This window comes from Zasmidium cellare (assembly GCF_010093935.1).
Source record: "Zasmidium cellare ATCC 36951 unplaced genomic scaffold M409scaffold_5, whole genome shotgun sequence".
Lineage (NCBI taxonomy): Eukaryota > Fungi > Ascomycota > Dothideomycetes > Mycosphaerellales > Mycosphaerellaceae > Zasmidium > Zasmidium cellare.
In genome coordinates, this window is record NW_022986949.1 from 882,538 (window position 1) to 899,404 (window position 16,867).

At 54.8% G+C, this 16,867-nt stretch overlaps 8 protein-coding genes across 8 annotated transcripts; 5 read left to right on the forward strand and 3 right to left on the reverse strand.

The window, feature by feature from the left end:
• Positions 1 to 4,578: 4,578 nt before the first annotated feature.
• Positions 4,579 to 5,158, forward strand: M409DRAFT_18627 (uncharacterized protein; the record flags this gene model as incomplete). Its single annotated transcript, XM_033804582.1, has 3 exons — positions 4,579 to 4,629; positions 4,691 to 4,830; positions 4,882 to 5,158. The coding sequence occupies 3 exons, from the start codon at positions 4,579 to 4,581 to the stop codon at positions 5,156 to 5,158; spliced, it is 468 nt and encodes a 155-aa protein (XP_033672401.1).
• Positions 5,159 to 5,526: 368 nt separating this feature from the next.
• Positions 5,527 to 7,502, forward strand: M409DRAFT_18628 (uncharacterized protein; the record flags this gene model as incomplete). Its single annotated transcript, XM_033804583.1, has 2 exons — positions 5,527 to 6,945; positions 7,002 to 7,502. 2 exons carry the CDS (start codon positions 5,527 to 5,529, stop codon positions 7,500 to 7,502), a joined length of 1,920 nt encoding a protein of 639 aa, XP_033672402.1.
• A 52-nt stretch (positions 7,503 to 7,554) lies between these two features.
• On the reverse strand, positions 7,555 to 8,681 carry M409DRAFT_63753 (uncharacterized protein; the record flags this gene model as incomplete). Its single annotated transcript, XM_033815747.1, has 2 exons — positions 7,555 to 8,545; positions 8,602 to 8,681. 2 exons carry the CDS (start codon positions 8,679 to 8,681, stop codon positions 7,555 to 7,557), a joined length of 1,071 nt encoding a protein of 356 aa, XP_033672403.1.
• Positions 8,682 to 9,665: 984 nt separating this feature from the next.
• On the forward strand, positions 9,666 to 10,012 carry M409DRAFT_50945 (uncharacterized protein; the record flags this gene model as incomplete). Its single annotated transcript, XM_033811678.1, has 2 exons — positions 9,666 to 9,929; positions 9,962 to 10,012. The coding sequence occupies 2 exons, from the start codon at positions 9,666 to 9,668 to the stop codon at positions 10,010 to 10,012; spliced, it is 315 nt and encodes a 104-aa protein (XP_033672404.1).
• A 131-nt stretch (positions 10,013 to 10,143) lies between these two features.
• Positions 10,144 to 11,004, reverse strand: M409DRAFT_50946 (uncharacterized protein; the record flags this gene model as incomplete). The annotated part of the gene is made up of 1 exon (XM_033811679.1): positions 10,144 to 11,004. The coding sequence occupies one exon, from the start codon at positions 11,002 to 11,004 to the stop codon at positions 10,144 to 10,146; it is 861 nt and encodes a 286-aa protein (XP_033672405.1).
• Positions 11,005 to 11,327: 323 nt separating this feature from the next.
• On the forward strand, positions 11,328 to 12,330 carry M409DRAFT_18630 (uncharacterized protein; the record flags this gene model as incomplete). The annotated part of the gene is made up of 2 exons (XM_033804584.1): positions 11,328 to 11,681; positions 11,713 to 12,330. 2 exons carry the CDS (start codon positions 11,328 to 11,330, stop codon positions 12,328 to 12,330), a joined length of 972 nt encoding a protein of 323 aa, XP_033672406.1.
• Positions 12,331 to 12,552: 222 nt separating this feature from the next.
• On the reverse strand, positions 12,553 to 13,380 carry M409DRAFT_63754 (uncharacterized protein; the record flags this gene model as incomplete). Its single annotated transcript, XM_033815748.1, has 1 exon — positions 12,553 to 13,380. One exon carries the CDS (start codon positions 13,378 to 13,380, stop codon positions 12,553 to 12,555), a length of 828 nt encoding a protein of 275 aa, XP_033672407.1.
• Positions 13,381 to 14,172: 792 nt separating this feature from the next.
• On the forward strand, positions 14,173 to 16,702 carry M409DRAFT_18632 (uncharacterized protein; the record flags this gene model as incomplete). The annotated part of the gene is made up of 2 exons (XM_033804585.1): positions 14,173 to 14,179; positions 14,280 to 16,702. The coding sequence occupies 2 exons, from the start codon at positions 14,173 to 14,175 to the stop codon at positions 16,700 to 16,702; spliced, it is 2,430 nt and encodes an 809-aa protein (XP_033672408.1).
• Between the last annotated feature and the right edge of the window lie 165 nt (positions 16,703 to 16,867).

Genomic DNA, 16,867 nt, shown 5'->3' on the forward strand with positions numbered 1-16,867 from the left:
TGGTGGGAAGCCTGTTGATGCTGATGGAAAGCCTGTTGATGCTGATGGGAAGCCGCTTGATGGTGCGGTTGGGACTGTACCGATGGGGGCTGTTCCTGATGGTGGTAGCGTGCCGGATCGCGTGCCGAGCAAGTTTGTGAAAGGCACACCAGAGCTGCCTGTACCGAGAGGAGCAGGCAATGTTGGAGCAGTGCCTGAAGGCGGGAAGCCACTTGATGGACCAGTACCGATCAGGGCGGTGTTCAGAGGTGCAGTGCCCGAAGGAGGGAGGCTGCCCGATCGCGTGCCGAGCGAGTTGGTGAACGGAACACCAGAGCTGCCAGTCCCTAGAGGTGCAGTTCCGCTGGGTCCGGTACTTAGAGGAGGGAAACCGCTGGATGGACCTGTCCCGATGGGTGCAGTGTTCAAAGGTGCCGTGCCCGATGGAGGCAGACTTCCTGATCTCGTGCCCAAAGAATTGGCGAAGGGTACGCCAGAGCTTGAAGGGAATCCGCTCGATGGTGGGCCGCTGCTTGCTGGTGCAGTGCCTGGTGGTACATAGCCAGCTGGACCAGATGGTGGTACGTAGCCAGCCGGTCCCGTGGGAGCAGCGCCACTTGGTAGGCTACCTGATGGAGACAGAGATCCCGACCTCGAGCCAAGCGAGTTGGTGAATGGTGGGACTGGGATAGATTGCGTGAAGGTCTCACCAGTCGGCGAGGTGACAACGGGAGCCGTACCTGGGGGTAAGTATCCTGTTGGACCAGTACCAGAAGGCGGAAGGCTGCCCGACCTCGTGTCGAGTGAGTTGGTGAAAGGAACACCTGAGCTGCCGGTGCCGATTGGAAGCGATCCCGTAGGCAAGCTTGCGCTTGGGCTAGCGAACGTCGTCGACTCTGTAGCGGAGCGGTTGCCGTTGGTGTTGGTGAATGGGCTGCCAGATGATGGAATCGCACCCGAATCGAAAGTCGAACTGGCAAAGCCGGTACCACCGCTGGTGATTGTCGAAGAGATGCGCGAGAAGGAAGCGCCTGATGAAGGAATGACACCAGATGATGGAATCGCTCCAGAGGCTCCACCTGAGCTGGCACCACCAATACCAGTGGAGAGCAAAGTGGATAACGGCGTCAAAGAGGCGCCAGACGAAGGAATGACACCAGAGGCGAACGAGGAGAACTCGCCGCCAATACTAGTGGACAACAGTGTCGAGGAGATTGGAAGAGGAGATCCAGATGAAGGAATAACACCAGAGCCGAACGACGAGAATTTGCCGCTGATCCCGGTAGAGAGTAGAGTCGACGAAATTGGAACAGGAGATCCAGATGATGGAACAGCGCCAGATAGCAAAAAACTACTTGCACCACCGATTCCATTCGAGACGACGCCAGAAGATATTGGGACCAGGCTTCCAGAAGGCGAGACAACTCCGGATGCTTCTGTGCTGCTTGCGCCCCCGGCACCACCGCCACTGATGACGCCTGAGATTGCGAAGCCAGAGCTCCACGCAGTACCGAAAGAGCTGACGAGGGTGGAGACAACAGTAGTGCTTGGGGCTGGAGTCTGAGCAGCTTGTCCAGATGCAGCGCCGCTAGACACGAATGCAGTTCCGCCAGAGCTGACAATGACCGACGCCCAAGATGAGCCAGGGAGGGTCGACGTGATGACGCCGGCGCCTGAGCCGCCAGCACCGCCTCCACTGCCGCCTCCAGCAGCACCTGTCTGGATTGTCCAGAATGTTGTGGCAGAAGTGGAAGTTTGAGTGCCATTCGCAGCATAGTAAGCACTCCCCACAGCAGTGGTGATGTTTGCGTCACCATTTTCAAGGAAGTTCGTGGTAGTGTTGGTTGTGGTGATCACGTACGAACCATCCGCATTGCTCGATTGACTCGACTGGGTATCGGTGGTGTTCGTCACAGCAGTGCCACCCTCGGAGAACCCATAGACGGTGGCCGCCGACGCCCAGGCTTGGGTGAAGGACGTATAGTAGTAGGAGTACCAGCTTCCATTCGTGCTGACGTACGTCGAGAAGCCCGTGCCTGAGGAGAAGGGTGTTCCGTCAGAAACGTAAGTCGAGTAGGCAGTGTAAGGGCCAACGACAAGCAGGCCACTAGGGATGATCACTGGGCCAGGGGTAATAACCGAGATAGAAGTCGAGCTTCCATCCAAAGCTGAATCGAATGCAGAGCTAACTTCCGATAGCTCCAGGGTTGGTTCCGCAAAAGGTCCCGCCTCGGTGTTGGTGCCTTGCGGATCATCATTCGAAATGCCAACGGCGATTCTCTGCAGAATAGCAGAATCAATGCCAATGGCATCGACGGTGCGGTTGACGGTCGGCTTGAGGAAGCAGTTGTAACCGGCGAAGTTGGGAGACGAATAGTAGGTGAAACCCTGGCAGGCCGGCGAATTCAAGCGATCGTTTCCAAGCGAGCAAGCAGCCGCGCATTCTGAGAATGTACCGTAGGTGAAATCGTTGAACGAATCTGGGTCCAGAATGTCCGTATCGCAGAGGACTTGGTAGTCGTATCGATCATTGCCGATTAGCTGGCTGACGGTTGAGTTGTTGTCCTCTGGGCAGGTGAAGGCAGGCGCAGTGGGCTCTGGGCCTGCGCCAGAGGCGGATGATGGTGGAGGGGGAGCTGCCGCGGAAGTGGATGATTCCACTGCCCCAGATGGGCCGACAGTGACGGTTGCTGTTGTGGTAGCTGCCGTCACAGTAGTTACAATCGTTTGAGTCGATCGTCCGTATCCAGATCGTGTTACAATACGTGGCGCATGGGTCGAAGTAGAAGTTGTAGTCGTGCCTCCGTATGTCTGGCATCCACAAGCGCTGATGAAAGATGCAGACATGACAGGATCTGGAACGCTGGACGTCTCATTCGCCGCATTCTGTCTTCGGAACTGGTTGAACATGCGTGCAATGTCGGCATTGCTGACATCACGGGGCGCCGGCGTTGGTTCTGGCTCCGCATCACGCTTGCCTGCTGCACGAGTGACGGTAACGGTGACGACGGGAGTTGACGTGGTCACTACATTTTGAGTACCAACAATTGTGGTGTAGAGATAATTCGACGTGCTTGAAGTGCATTAGCCATGTTCGCAGTTAAGTTGGATACATATCTTACCTGACGGGAGTGAAATCAACGACATTGGTGACTGCAGGGTAGCCGATGAGGGCTCGGCAATATTCCTCTCCAAAGGACGAGTTGAAGACGAAGTTGTAGTAGGCATCAATGTAACAGTTGTCGTCTTGGCGACGTTCGACTGAATCTCCAACTTCCTTCCGGAAGAGTCGGTTGAACCAATTCACGACGTCGTTATGGCCATCTCGTTGCTGAACTTCGGGCGCTGAGTCGTGAGCGACGCGAGCGATCGATGGATGAATGAGAGAAAGGCCCAAGGCCAGCGCGGTGAACGAGCGCATGTTGAAGCCGCTGCTGCTAGCGAGTGTCCAGCAAGCGCTTCGGATTAGTATGTGTAGCTCAAACGAGTGGCTATCTGGTGTTGGTGAGAGAGTCTGCAGATTCAATGGCAACAGGAGCGTTGAAACGTCTTATAATGCTGACGATGGACTGCACATTGCAGATCAGCCTCCCCTTCGCGCGAGGCTGACCACCCAGAAGGCGAGCCGCGTTCTTGCCTTGCAGAGGCTGGTCGGCGTGAAGGCTTTGCTGCAGGTCAGTGTGGTGGAGGCAGCACACAGAATAGGTAGGCGATGTAGGAGATGTGCAACGATGGTTCAAATGACTTTACCAACCTTGCGCCTGAGAATAGCCCCCAACCCGCCATTAAGCTCGTACCATGTAGGCACTTCCGAGGTTCTCTCTGGATGTTGAGGATGGTCCATTCCGAGGGATTGGGTTGGCATGCAAATGAGCGAACATCTCCGCCCTCCCTTGCTGGGGCGTATGCCAAGCTTCGAAAAGTCTTCCACGAGAGGGCTCGAGCCTTGCAGGAACGTCGTTCTTCGCTGGCCTCGCTGCCCAAAAGAGGTGTCTAAGTGGTTGCGCAGAGGAATGTCAGAAGCGCGTCGCGCGTCTTAACACGTTTCGCCACAGGATACAGATCAGGAACCATATCTCGAGAGAGCAGTCGGCAAATAGCTTTTGATCCTGAACTGGCTACTCTCAAAGTGTTCGCGATCGTTTTCGCTCTTTCGTGAGGAACATCGTGTCCGGTCGCTATCCGGGTCTCCGGGTACGTGAAAACGAGACAAGATGGCATATTGGGTCATAGCCAGGAGATGACCGAGGCTGCCGTGTCTCAGGGCGAGAAATATGCCCTCTCCTGTTGTGTGACGGAGCAAGAAGTGAAGTGGCGATAGAGTGTGAGGGCTATAGGTTTTGATTGGACTCGCTTAGCCGGGGACTAACATCTCGGTAAGTCCTGCCGATCGGATCGGATCGGACGCTCGCATTCGTCTGCCGACCTTCATTTCGCGGCGACACCAAATACTCGCCAATCCAAGACAACTCCACATTACGCAACCACCGCTACCCCGTATACGCCGTAGGGGAGATACTGGAAGGAGAAGAGTGCTCGTTTCAGAGTGCGTGATGTGTGCGAGCGGCGTCTAAAACTTCTGGTCACATTCTTGATGGGATGGGAATCTGCGCATCATGCCTTGGCCTGAATCGGCATCCCTCGCAGGACGTATGTTCTTCGATGCACTCTGTGGTAGTGGAACGTCATGACTGATTCTTGTGGCGTATAGGGGGACCTTGACCGCATTCTGGACTCCGCGGACCAGCCGTCGTATGGCGCAGTCGATAGCGATGGAGTCGGGCAGGTTGACGAGGAGGAGTTGAGGAGAGAGCGCGAGGCTCTGGAACAAATCACGGCGCAGGCAGCTGAGTATAGCTCTCGATTCATCATGAGAGTGGGCAATATCTGACGAGGAAGCAGTCACATGATCGATGTTCTCCATCCCAGCAACCCGGATTACAACCCGAACGTCAACCACAACGGCTCTGCGCAGGGAACTCACATCGTCCAAGACGAAACACCGGAAAATGAGGAGGGTCAAGAAGACGCCGAGGAAGCTGCTTGGTTGGAGAGTATACAGTCAGCGGGCTTGGACACTGTACAGGTACCTCAACGAGGGACTCTGGCGATGGATCTGGGCACGCTGAGGGATGCGCCGCAGCACCAGAAGACGGCCAAGTCTGAAGTCGCATATTGAGGTGATGTGCCTTTGGTCTGGCCCTGGGTTCCGTTCTTGCTCTTCTTGCTTCTATCTGCTGATGATACCCCTAAATTGCGAAATCGAAAGGCCTTTACACCTGAGTTCGTGCAGCCAAGTGCCCAGTGACTCCAAAAGCCAAAGCTATAACTAAGCCGACCGCATTGCCTCTCGATGCCAAAGAGGAAAGGTGATATCGGCACCGCTCAGCCTTGTATAAAGTTCAATGCCAACACCATCTTCCATGTTGACGGAACCGGGGTGTTGTTTGGGCCTAGTCATAGACTCGTCCGAGCTTTGGAGGTCCTAACCATGCAGATCAACCTTTGACTTGAAACACAGGCGCTTCATCATCATTGGAAGGCACAATGAACAGAATCCTCGTCTTCACGGTCGCCTTCTCGTGGCTGACCTCTGCTCAATTTCCTCCAATCCCCGATGGGCTGACAGTCATACACTCGCAATTCAACGACAATGTCACGATCAGCTACAAAGAGGCAAGTCAAGCCCGGCCACATTTTTTTCAGCATGCTTACGGGCCCTCGCAGACGTTCATCTGCGAAACCACACCCGGCGTCCGATCTTTCGCTGGCTATGTCCACTTGCCTCCGTACGTATTGGCCGAGCATGGCGTAGCAAACCAGTCATGGCCCATCAACACATTCTTCTGGTTCTTCGAAGCACGTCGAAGGGACCCTCAGAACGCTCCGCTGCTCATCTGGATCAACGGTGGCCCAGGCGCGTCATCATCAGGCAATGCTTTCGGCAATGTTGGGCCCTGCAAAGTCCACTCTGATACCAATTCCACCTATCTGAATGAGTGGTCTTGGAACAACGAGGCGAATCTAATGTTCATCGACCAGCCTGTTCAAGTTGGGTTGTCTTACGATACGCTTCAGAACATCACGTACAACCGGATCAATGGCAATGTGACCCTCTTGAATGATGGCGATCCCATACCCGAACAGAACAATACTCTTGCAGTTGGGACATGGCCGAGCACTGATACTTACAAGACATCTTTTGGCTCCATCGACGCCGCATACGCACTATGGCATTTCGCCCAAGCCTGGTTCCAAGAATTTCCAGAACATGAGGCGAGCAGCGTCAGCCTGTCTGGAGTCTCGTATGGCGGCAAGTACGGCCCAGCGATCTTCAATTTCTTCGAAGAACAAAACCAGAAAATCAGAAACGGCACATGGAAGATCCCTGGCGAGCAATACGTCCTTCCTTTGGACACTTTGATCATCGACAGCGGCTGCATCGACTTACCCGGATCCTGGTTCTCGTACCCCGAAATGGCCGTGAACAACACCTACGGCATTCGCGCCGTCAACGACACCATCCTCGAGCAAATGCTCCACGATCTGAACCGTGAAGGCGGATGTCTCGATCAGGCGTACCAATGCGGAAACCTATCGCTCGAATTCGACCCTTTCAACCTACGCCTCAACGAATCCGTCAATCGGGTCTGCAACGACGCCGGCCGTTTCTGCGATCGCAAAGTCCAAGGTCCATATGGTAATTCCGAACGCAGTTTCTACGATATCACGGTGCCCGAGTCCCTGTCACGAGCACCGCCATTCACGAGGGCGTACCTGCTACGACCTCATGTCCAGCAAGCTCTCGGAATGCGAGTTAACTGGACATCAGGCTCAGCCTGGGTCGGAGAGGCGAATCAACGAGTCGGCGACTTCGCCCGTCCAGGCTGGATCCACAAACTCGAATACCGGTTAGAGAAAGGCATCAAAGTCGCATTTGTGTATGGCGATAAAGATTACATTTGCGTAAGCCCACTCCCTTTCCCAACTTCCCCTCTCGAACTAACAGATATCCATCGTAGAACTGGCTCGGCGGTGAAGCCGTCTCCCTCGCAATTAACTCCACCTCCACCACCCCTTTCCCCTCCTCCGGCTACGAAGACATCCACACCAACGCCTCCTACATCGGCGGCACCGTTCGTCAATACGGCCCCCTCTCCTTCTCCCGCGTCTACCAGGCCGGGCACGGCATCGCAGGCTTACAACCCGAAACCGCCTTCCGCATTATCGAGCGAGCAATGGCGGGCGTGGATATTGCTACCGGGACGCATCCTATCCTCCCCGACAACGCAGACGTCTATCAATCCAAAGGTCTGAAGGATACCTACAGCATCAAGAATGAAGTTCTACCGACGGAGGTCCTGCAAGTTTGTTACCTGCTCGATGTCAACGCCACGTGTACGGATGAGCAGAAAGATGCGATTGCGAACGGAACGGCGGTGATCAGGGAGTATATGCTGGTGGACAAAAATTCCACGGCGAGGTTTCCTCAGATCGTGGGGAGTGAGATCGAACTACCGTGATACGTCATGAGATATGTAGGGTTCTAATAAGTGTATGACTTCGTCGTCTTTCTTAATCTAGGTATTTCTTGATATATCCATTCAAAATCTCCACCGACAACCCACTGCCCCCACAAACCACTACCACTACCCGACTCTCAGGCTTCAAATCAGGGAGATATTCCTTCAGCTTCCCCGAGTACACCACCGCGAGCGAAACCGCACAAGCAGGCTCGACCAGAATCCTCTCATCATTCGCGAAGTTCTTGCACGCCTGGATGGCTTCTTTATCCGAGAGGACGGCACACCGTACTCGCTCCTTGTTCATGGCGTATGTGAATGTCTGCGCGCTGACTCTGCGAGCGCCGAGCGTGGTGGCTATGCTGGTGATTTCAGGGAGGGTGATCAGCTCACCCTGGTTTACTGACTCCGAGAGGGCATTTGCTCCCACAGTCTCCACGGCGAGAACTTTAGTATTATTTGGACTTCGCCACGCGGAGTGTCGTTCGAGACCTTGCATGATCCCGTTGAGCAGGCCTCCGCCGCCGACGCTGCAGATGATGGCATCAGGGATCCCAGGTGCCGTGATACTGGGGTTGGTTGCCTTGTCTGTGTTTGACGGATAATGCTTGTCCACCTCAGGTAGCTGCCTCACGACCTCGTCGACTAAACTCGAATGCCCCTCCCAAACCACCGGATCATCGAACGGAGGGACATACACCGCTTTCTCACCCCTCTCCCTCGCTGCAGGCAACAACTCATTGCGCAGGTGCTGATCGGCCTCATACCACGATGCTCCCTTCTGGATCACTTCCGTGGCGCCTGCGTCTTTAATCTTATCGATCATGTACGCCGAAGTCGACAGCGGAACCACAATCGTCGCGGGACAGTTGTATGTGACTGCGGCGGATACGCAGCCAAGTCCCGCATTGCCACCAGAGGAGCAGAAGAAATGGGTTGTAGTGTTGGTATTTTCTGGAAGATGTGCACGGACGAAGTTGCTCATGCCGCGGCTTTTGAAGGAGCCGGAGGGTTGGGTGTTTTCGAGTTTCAGATAGATGTTACTGTTGTACGAGTCAGATTGTCTTCTCACGTCACATGGGAATGAAGAGTAGCCCACCAGCCAGCCAATTTGGACAGTCGTCTGGACCACACCAAAGGCGTTTCGATCCAGGGCTGCTTCGACTTGATATCTTCCATCGAGGAGGAGGCCACGGTGCTGCTGCTTCTATGATTTATGGTCTGATTGATGACTTGATTGGCCACAGTATATTCGGAACATCGAAGATATGATTTATTTGTGATATTGTATGCAAGGTCTCTGCGTCACCATCATAAATTTCACATTCGCTTCGTAGGGCGCATCACTTTCCCGTCTCAGGATCTCAGGATCCACGCCCGCGGCGCAAACTATGCCCGACAAGGCTGCCGCTTGTGCTGGTGAGATTAGAACATTGAAAGTAGAGCCCCTTTTAGCGTATGGAGCAGTCCATTCCTCGACCAAGATGTAGAACTTTTCCGAAGTCTACCACCGCTGTGAAAGCCACGTGAGATGGCTCCTTCGGCCGCCGTCTATATGGGGTCTACTTGAGGATGTATATGGAGAGAGTTTTGACCGCGATGAGGTCGGCTTCTTGCACACGAGGCTGCCACGCTCCCGTTTCTCATGCTAGGCTAGAAATGTTCATCACGTTCCTCGCCTGCATTACCAGAGCGGACGTAATTCAGACCACGGAACAAAAAGCTCGACTCTTCACGTGGCTTCTCATGGAAGACCGTCAGTAACCTTTAGTGCACCGGTACCGTTCTGTCGAGGAGGCCCACCTGGAAGACACTCGCATTAGATCTGCTTTCCATGCCAGCATTGAAAAAGTCTCCACGCTGAGGAATCAGCAGGCTTGGTTTTTGAAACTAGAGAGTCCAGATGCAGATACTCTTTGGTACAGGGCTGGTCGTTCGTGTTGTATACGGACAGTACCATTGGGTTCGAAGCCTGAAGTCTTAGTGGATAATCGGATTGGGTTGTATGTTGATACTAATATCGCGGGGTTGGCGGGAGAAGTGTTGGAGGATCGGGAGGTGCTGTTGGTTGTGATTCGGAGACCTAAGCTGTTATCTTGGAAATGTGTCAAGGCTATACTTGTTTTTGTCACACACCATCTTCATGTTCAATACATACTCGTCATGTCTCGCCCACATTTTCGGGCAGACTTCAATTATTACCTCGCCACACCAACCCTCTTCCTCCATCCTCTCGAAGAAGTCCTAACCGGAACCTCAACCGGCCTCGGCCCTTCTCCTTTCTCTCTCAATTCCTCCACGTGCTCCGCCCATCGATCAATTCTCCGACGCCGTGGACCCTCAGCGATCATGCTTACGCTCTCCCAGATCTCCATCTCCCTGGCAGGCCAAGGATCTAGATCGTGGGGCGGAGAAGGTGGCGTATTAGTAGGCTGATCTACCTGATTGAGCCACTTCAGGATTTTAGGATCATCATGCCCGTAATCTGCTTCATCGTCCCCTGCCTCTGAGTCGGTATATCCATCGTCGAGATCATCGATGAACCCACTCTCGACATCACTCCCAGGCGCTTGGATGCCGTTTCGGTACAACTCGTCTTTCTTCTCAGCGAGCTGCTTCTCTGAAGAAATGATCTTTCTTGTCATCTCTCTCGTCTCTTCAAAGTGCCGCCTGTTAATCTGCGATTCTCCTCACAGCCTGGCTCGCCACGTCGCCATCGTTGGTACCCATCGAGGACATCGCGCTGGAAGCGCTCATGTCGATTGTCGAGTTGCTGATAGGCGTGGTCGAGTTGCCGCTGGAACTTGGTGTAGTCAGGAGTGAGGTACCTACGCTTGGGGTCGGAGGGAGCAAGTGGGGCGTCAAGTCTGGGAGCAGGCTCCTTTTGAGGGATGGCTAGTGGTGGTCGTGCTGTAGCGACCTGTTTCGGTGGCTCCTTCTTCTTCATCGACAAGAAAGCGCTGGGGAGGAGGACTACCTCGCGATCTCGACGCATGTCCCGCAATCCTTGGTTGGCAATCTCACGCCACATCTCGAAAAAGCCCTCAGTGCGCTCCCTGTATTCCTGGCAGTATTCACGGAAATTCTCTTGCATCTGTTCCAGCCCGCCGAATATCTCATCCTTCTCATCGACACGTTTCTGGATTTCTTGCTGCATCTCGATGTACTGTTCGGAATCGGAGCGCAGACCTTCCGCTTTGGCTGTCGTGAGGCTCTCCTGGATTTTCGGGATCTGTTCGTCCAACGCCTCGAGTCTTCTTCCAAGATTTTGAGCTAAGCTGTCGACCTGTCGTTCAAACTGTTTCAGATCGACGTGAGCTTGGGTGGCTCTTTGGAGCTCGTCAAAGAAGCGGGCAGGCATTGCCATGATCTGTTCTCCGCTGCTTTGGTGGATAGAGGGCTCCGGTGCAGATTCAAGGGTGACGGTATCTTCTTTAGCGTTCACATCATGGCCAGAAAATGCAGTCTGATGATCGCTATCGAGCGTGCTTAAGAAAGGCATGGTGCTGGAGGTGGGTTGATCGGGCGATAAGGGGTAGATTTTCACGAGCCGGACGGGAGTTGTTGAGCAATTGCTTGCATGAGACTTCCAAAACTGTGCACGATTGCTGAACTGGCGTCGCAAGGTACAAAGCCTTTGTTCGGCGTGCATTCACTAGAGGCGAACAAAGATAATGCGCGCCCGCGCGAAGCAAGTGACTCGACTGTCAGCTTCATCGTGAAGCCTCGTAACGCACAACGCGAGTGACGCGCTCCCGGCCATGTTTAAGTATTTTCCACGACGTCGACCTCCATTTCCGTCTCAAAAGGGCTTCCATAGCAAAGATGTCGTCGGGAACACTTTGGGATGTGTTGGATAGTGGCCAGGCAGACGCCGACCAGCCAGCTGGCAATAGCCAGGCACCGCAGCCATGGAGAAGCAGAAGAGTGGCCGCGATGCAACAAGCTGAAGAAGACAAGGAGAACGCACCTCCTGTCGGCAATGAATCCGCAAACGAATCCATCTCCTATAGCCGTATCCCTCTCGCGGATATCACAACCCAAACCAACGCTCTCAACTTCCGTCAGCCTTGCCATGGTCCTGCTGTCAACAACAGAGCACAACCCATCTCCTTCGCATCTGCCCCCGACCCCTCAGGCCCATCATCGCAATCCAAAGATGACGAAGATGGCTTCACTGTAGTCGAATCCCGTTCCCACAGACGTGCAGCAAGACGCCAAGAGTCCGCCTTTCCCGATTCCAATAACGATTGGCGAGTACCACATCCCAACGCAGCACCCACTCACGTCACACGCCATCAACCCACCTTTCCGTCCGGTCCACGCAACGAAGGACCACGGTGTCTTGCATTCTGACCAACGTCATGGAATAACCGTCCGCCATCTAGACATGCGTCCATCAACAGACCCAAACGCAAAGCTGGGCGATCCAGGAGTCGTGATGGGGCCAGATGGAAAGCTGTGGATGATGAAGAGTCGCAATTGGGGTATCCTTACGCAACATGGAGAGACCGTGACTGAAGCTCCCATCTACACGCACAACAACAACGGCTTGGCGGATAAGCCTGTTGAGCTCTGGGGCGAGTATCTGTCCATCAAGCCCTTGCGTGTCGCAGAGGTGGATTTCGTGAACCAGAGTCCGTCCAACCCATTGCTCAAGATCGGGAATGAGTTCACGCGTGAATTGACTCGCAATACCATGGTGTTGAAGTACACTGACTTGCAGACGCGGCGACCGGCGTGCGATGAGTTGTTGAAGGTGGCTGAGTTCGATGCGGAGAGCACCGAGATTGTGAAGGCGTATGCGAAGAAGGCATTTGCGGGATAGGCGGAAGGGCGAGTAGTGGGTGGACTGAAGAGATGTGTTGTTGAATGTGGTATTGGAGTGTGGCGTTGGCAGAAGTTGTTGTATTCGAACGAGCGTGCAACTTGGAGAGGCGCAATGGTCGGTGGGAAGGTTCGACGGGCAGCACGAACTGCAGAATAGCTTTGGAATAACATCTTGAACTCCTGCATCCATTCCATCGACTTTTGGGTATCTTTTGTGTCATCACTGTGCGCCAAATTCCCACTCATCAAAGTCTTCGTCGTCTTCGTCGTCTTCATCATCTTCCCCGTGCCCGCCACCGCCGTCCTCGACTGTCCCATTCGTCTGTGCTTCCACCTCAATTGCCGCCTCTGTTGTGGCCCCGTTTTCTCTCCCCTTCCTCAACATCTCTCTCCTTTCCCTCAACTTCCTTGCCCTCGCTTCCAACCCCTCCATCTCTTCGAACTCATCCTCCAAAACCCGCGCCGCATCCTCTTTCTCAGCTTCCAGCTCCGCCGCTCTCCTCTCCCTTTGCGTACTTTGTTCCTCTCTCGCTTGTGCGGCAATCTCTTCAGCCGTCATGGGCGGTGCTGATATCGTAGGTTCCGGCTGTGTCTTCTTCATGCTGGCTTCCATTTGCATGAGTTGCTGTTCGAACGCAGCGAGTTCGTTTGGATCAGAGGCTTTCTCGTCTTCTTCTTTCCGAGATCTTGAAGGTATCCCATGACCGTTTGTCTCCAGCGGCCCCTGTTCTTCCTCATCTTCTTCTCCACTGGGCGGTACCACGGTAGCCTTCAACTTCTTCTTTGCATCTTCAGGCGAAGCGTCTGCTTTACGCTTCTTGTTATTCGCCGTACCACTTGCAGACTGTGATTCTGCTGCCTCTCTCGCTCTAGTCTGCCGGGCAATGTGTTGAGTCGAATGAAGATGCGACTGCCATGCGCTTTCGGTTTTGATTGTCGTTTCGCAGAGGTTGCAGAGGAGCTTCCCGTCGGCTGTGTATGAGGCATATGGGTGGTTGATTCGTCGTGCTTCACGGGAAGCTTTGAGCATGGAGCGTACGTCGGCCATGGTGCTGTGATATTTGAGTTGTGTCAAACAGACTGTTTTGCATGTGATGTCGCTGGACGAGACACGACTTCTGTCAGCTCGCTTGTCGTCCCAGCACTAGCTTTACCAGGTTCGTGTATCTCGGCAAATTCCAGGCGGGAGGAAGGCAAGAAAGCTTCGTGCTCGACACCACCACTTCCCTCCTGCGAACACCTCCTCCCCCTGGAGCGCGCCATCAACACCGCCCTTTTCATCGCCATCATCCCGCTATTCACGGTCGAATTACCTTCGCGACGCGTTATTGATCATCTGTTTGTGGTAAAGGCCTGGTCGCGTGATCGGACCAACGGAGAAACAACGACACAGAGCAGCCACTTTCACAGCTGCTACCGTCCCATACACCCCTCTTCGCGCGTCGGCCGTGCCTCTATCGCAGTCGCACGCTCCCAGAACCGCCTATACGGACTGGCGCCGGGCTCTATGCGACCTTGTTTGCCTCTACGCACACACGGAGGCCGAAGACACAGAGCCCGCGCACTGACAGAAACACTGCCAAAACACTCACCTCTCCCCTGCGAGATTACAAGTCCCACGACTGCCATCTTGCGGCGAGTGTAGGCGGCAAGCTGACCATCTGGCGGGAGTCTGGTGGAAGTGTGTACGCGCTAACGCGGTGGACATAGCGAGCGGAAGGCCGCGTACTACCTAGATACTACGTGAAGTTTTGAGAGCGTGTGAAGTTGTCTATTCTCCGTCCTGCTGTCCACTACGCCTCCTGTCAGCATCTCCGAGCGTGCCTTGCGACCATCCAACATGTCAGGTAAGCCAGAAAACACACCTGTAGACGGCGTGCTACGTGGAGATACACGGAGCACGGCCGTCCGCATACACTACAGATGCGCTTGCTAACGAGGTAATAGAAGAACCACGCCGCTCGGGTCGAGCCACCAAGGGGCAGCATAAGAACGCCTCGTCGTCGCCCGCGCCCAACCCGAAGCCCGCCAGAGCAGCCCCGAAGAGCAAGCCCCCCAAGAAGTCGACAGAGCCGGAGCCTCAAGATGACGAGGAGGAGGAGGTCATTCGCTGCATATGTGGTAATTCGAATCCCAAGGACAAGCGCGCGTTCATCGGATGTGACGCGTGCACGGTCTGGCAACATAACGTGTGCATGGGAATTCCGGATGAAGAGGAGGACGTGCCGGATCATTATTTCTGCGAAGAATGTCGCCCAGAGGAGCATGAGGAGACCATCCAGGCCTTGCAGCGTGGGGAGAAGATTTGGGAGACGCGCAACAAGCTGTACCAGAATGAGAAGAAGATGAGCAAGAGCCGAAAGAGCAAGGGCAAGCAAGGGGAAGAATACCGACCAGCGTGGTTGAAGAAGGACATCGCGCCACAGCCACCGGCCGACCCTGAACCAACACCAGCGCCAGCGACAAACGGCAAGCAAGAGGCGAACAACAAACGAAAGAGAGAAGAGGAGCCAGCACCCGAGCCCGCGCCCGCGCCGAAGCCCGTGCCTGAAGAGAAGCCTGCACGAGCTGGACGACAAGACAAGCGTCGCAAGTCATCACCTGCCGAGAGCAAAGTCGTCATGGATACGGAGACTGCGTTGGTGCCGATCGCTCAACTGCCAAAAGAGCGCCAAAGTGTTGCTCAGGCCTTGAGCAAGATCGTGACAGGCGACCTTCAGCAGCGCGTCAAGTCTGGGTTTAAGCTGCCTGCAAATCAGACTCCAGCTTCACTCGGAGAGCATTACGGCGCGAGGATCGAGTATGCGCTTCACATGAATCACGGATCCAAGGAGCCCAGCTACAAGCAGCAGTTCATGGCGCTCAACGCCAATCTGAAGAAGAACTCTATTCTTGTCGAGCGCCTGCTCAACGGCTCGGTCACGGCGGACGAGCTGTCGACAATGAGCAGCAGTGACATGGCAAGTGAGGAGCTCCAGAAAGAGCGTGCAGCTATGAAGGAGGCATTGGACAGGCAGGCGATTGCTGTCGAGGAGGAGGGCCCACGCTACAAGCAAGATCACAAAGGCTTTCACGAGATCGAGATGGAGGGACAACAGAGCAACGAAGCGCCAGCAGATCCCGAGCCAGTGCCTGAGCCCAGCGTGGCACGCAAAGAATCGACCCAAGGCGGCTCACCGGTTGCCAACCACCAACCACCACTTGCCATTGACACCAGTCAACAGGCGGATCCAGGGGTTGAGCGACGGCATTCAAGCCAGCAGCAATTCGACATGAACAACATCTGGGCCAAGACTGCCAACTCGCCGACAGGAACAGCACCACGACCGGCGGCGACACACGTACGGCGGCCCAGTGCACCTGTTCCAGTCCAGCCGAACGGCGCTCGAGACGACCCTGATATCGATAGGATGCTTGATGACAACGACGAGTCGTACTCACCGGCCGATGCGACCGGCACTGACGCTATCGTCTGGCGTGGCAAGCTAGTTCAAGCCAGTGAAGATGAAATGACCGTCAATGCGCGCTATGTCGCAGGGCGCAATCTTTCATCGACGTCGCATACTCTGTTGCCCGAGACGCTTTCAATCGATGGTCGCCTGGCGGTTAACAAAGCCGAGGACTACTTGTGCGGCTTGCGCTGGAGCAACAGCAGTGATGTGTCGGTCTTGGCGTTGACACCATACGACAACCTCGAGCCTTTCAACAACATCTTCCAGTACTTTCACAGCCGTGAGAGATACGCCGTGGTGGAGAAATCGAAGCCGCGATTCGTCAAAGACTTCTACATCATCCCAGTCGAGGCCGGTCGAGAGCTGCCCGCCCATATCAAGATGCTGGAAGACTGCAATATCAAGACACCGATCGAAGAGCGGATGCTTCTGGCCACGATTGTCGTTGCTCGTGCACCTGATGATCCACCAGTCGCCGCAGATGCCACGCCAAGTCAACAGCCAGCAAACGGCCACCTGCCTCCTCACGTGCGCCAGAGTATTGGTGGACCTGCAGGGTCGCCCATTACTGCGCAGACTCCATCATTCTCGCCATCGAACAATGGCCCGCCGCAAACTGGCTACGGTGCGCCCAACCCTGGCGGCCTGCCACCGAATCCGTACACAGCGCAAGCACCACCACCGCCCCAGCAATCGCCATACCCTGCTCAACCAGGGCAAGGACTGCCGCCGAATCCGCTCGTTAACGAGATCTTAGGTCCTCTGCACAACTGCCCGACGGCACAAGTGATATTGTCACAGGCGCCCAACATCGACCGGGACAGACTGCAGAATCTCAAGAAGATATTGGAAGAGGAGCCAGTCACAATGACCGACTTCGATGCGCTCGTGGCGAAGCTATACTCGATACCGAAGTGATGGAAGATGAGATGTGCTTTGAGAGAAGCAAGGGAGTCTTATGGTGAATGGGAGGATACTGGTGTTTTTCTTCAAGGTCATGGCGATACCCTAAGACCTCGGTCTTGCAGCGCAGTTGCTCTGGGAGGCTGCGTGCCTGGACAGGGAGGTCTTTCTAGTGTGTAT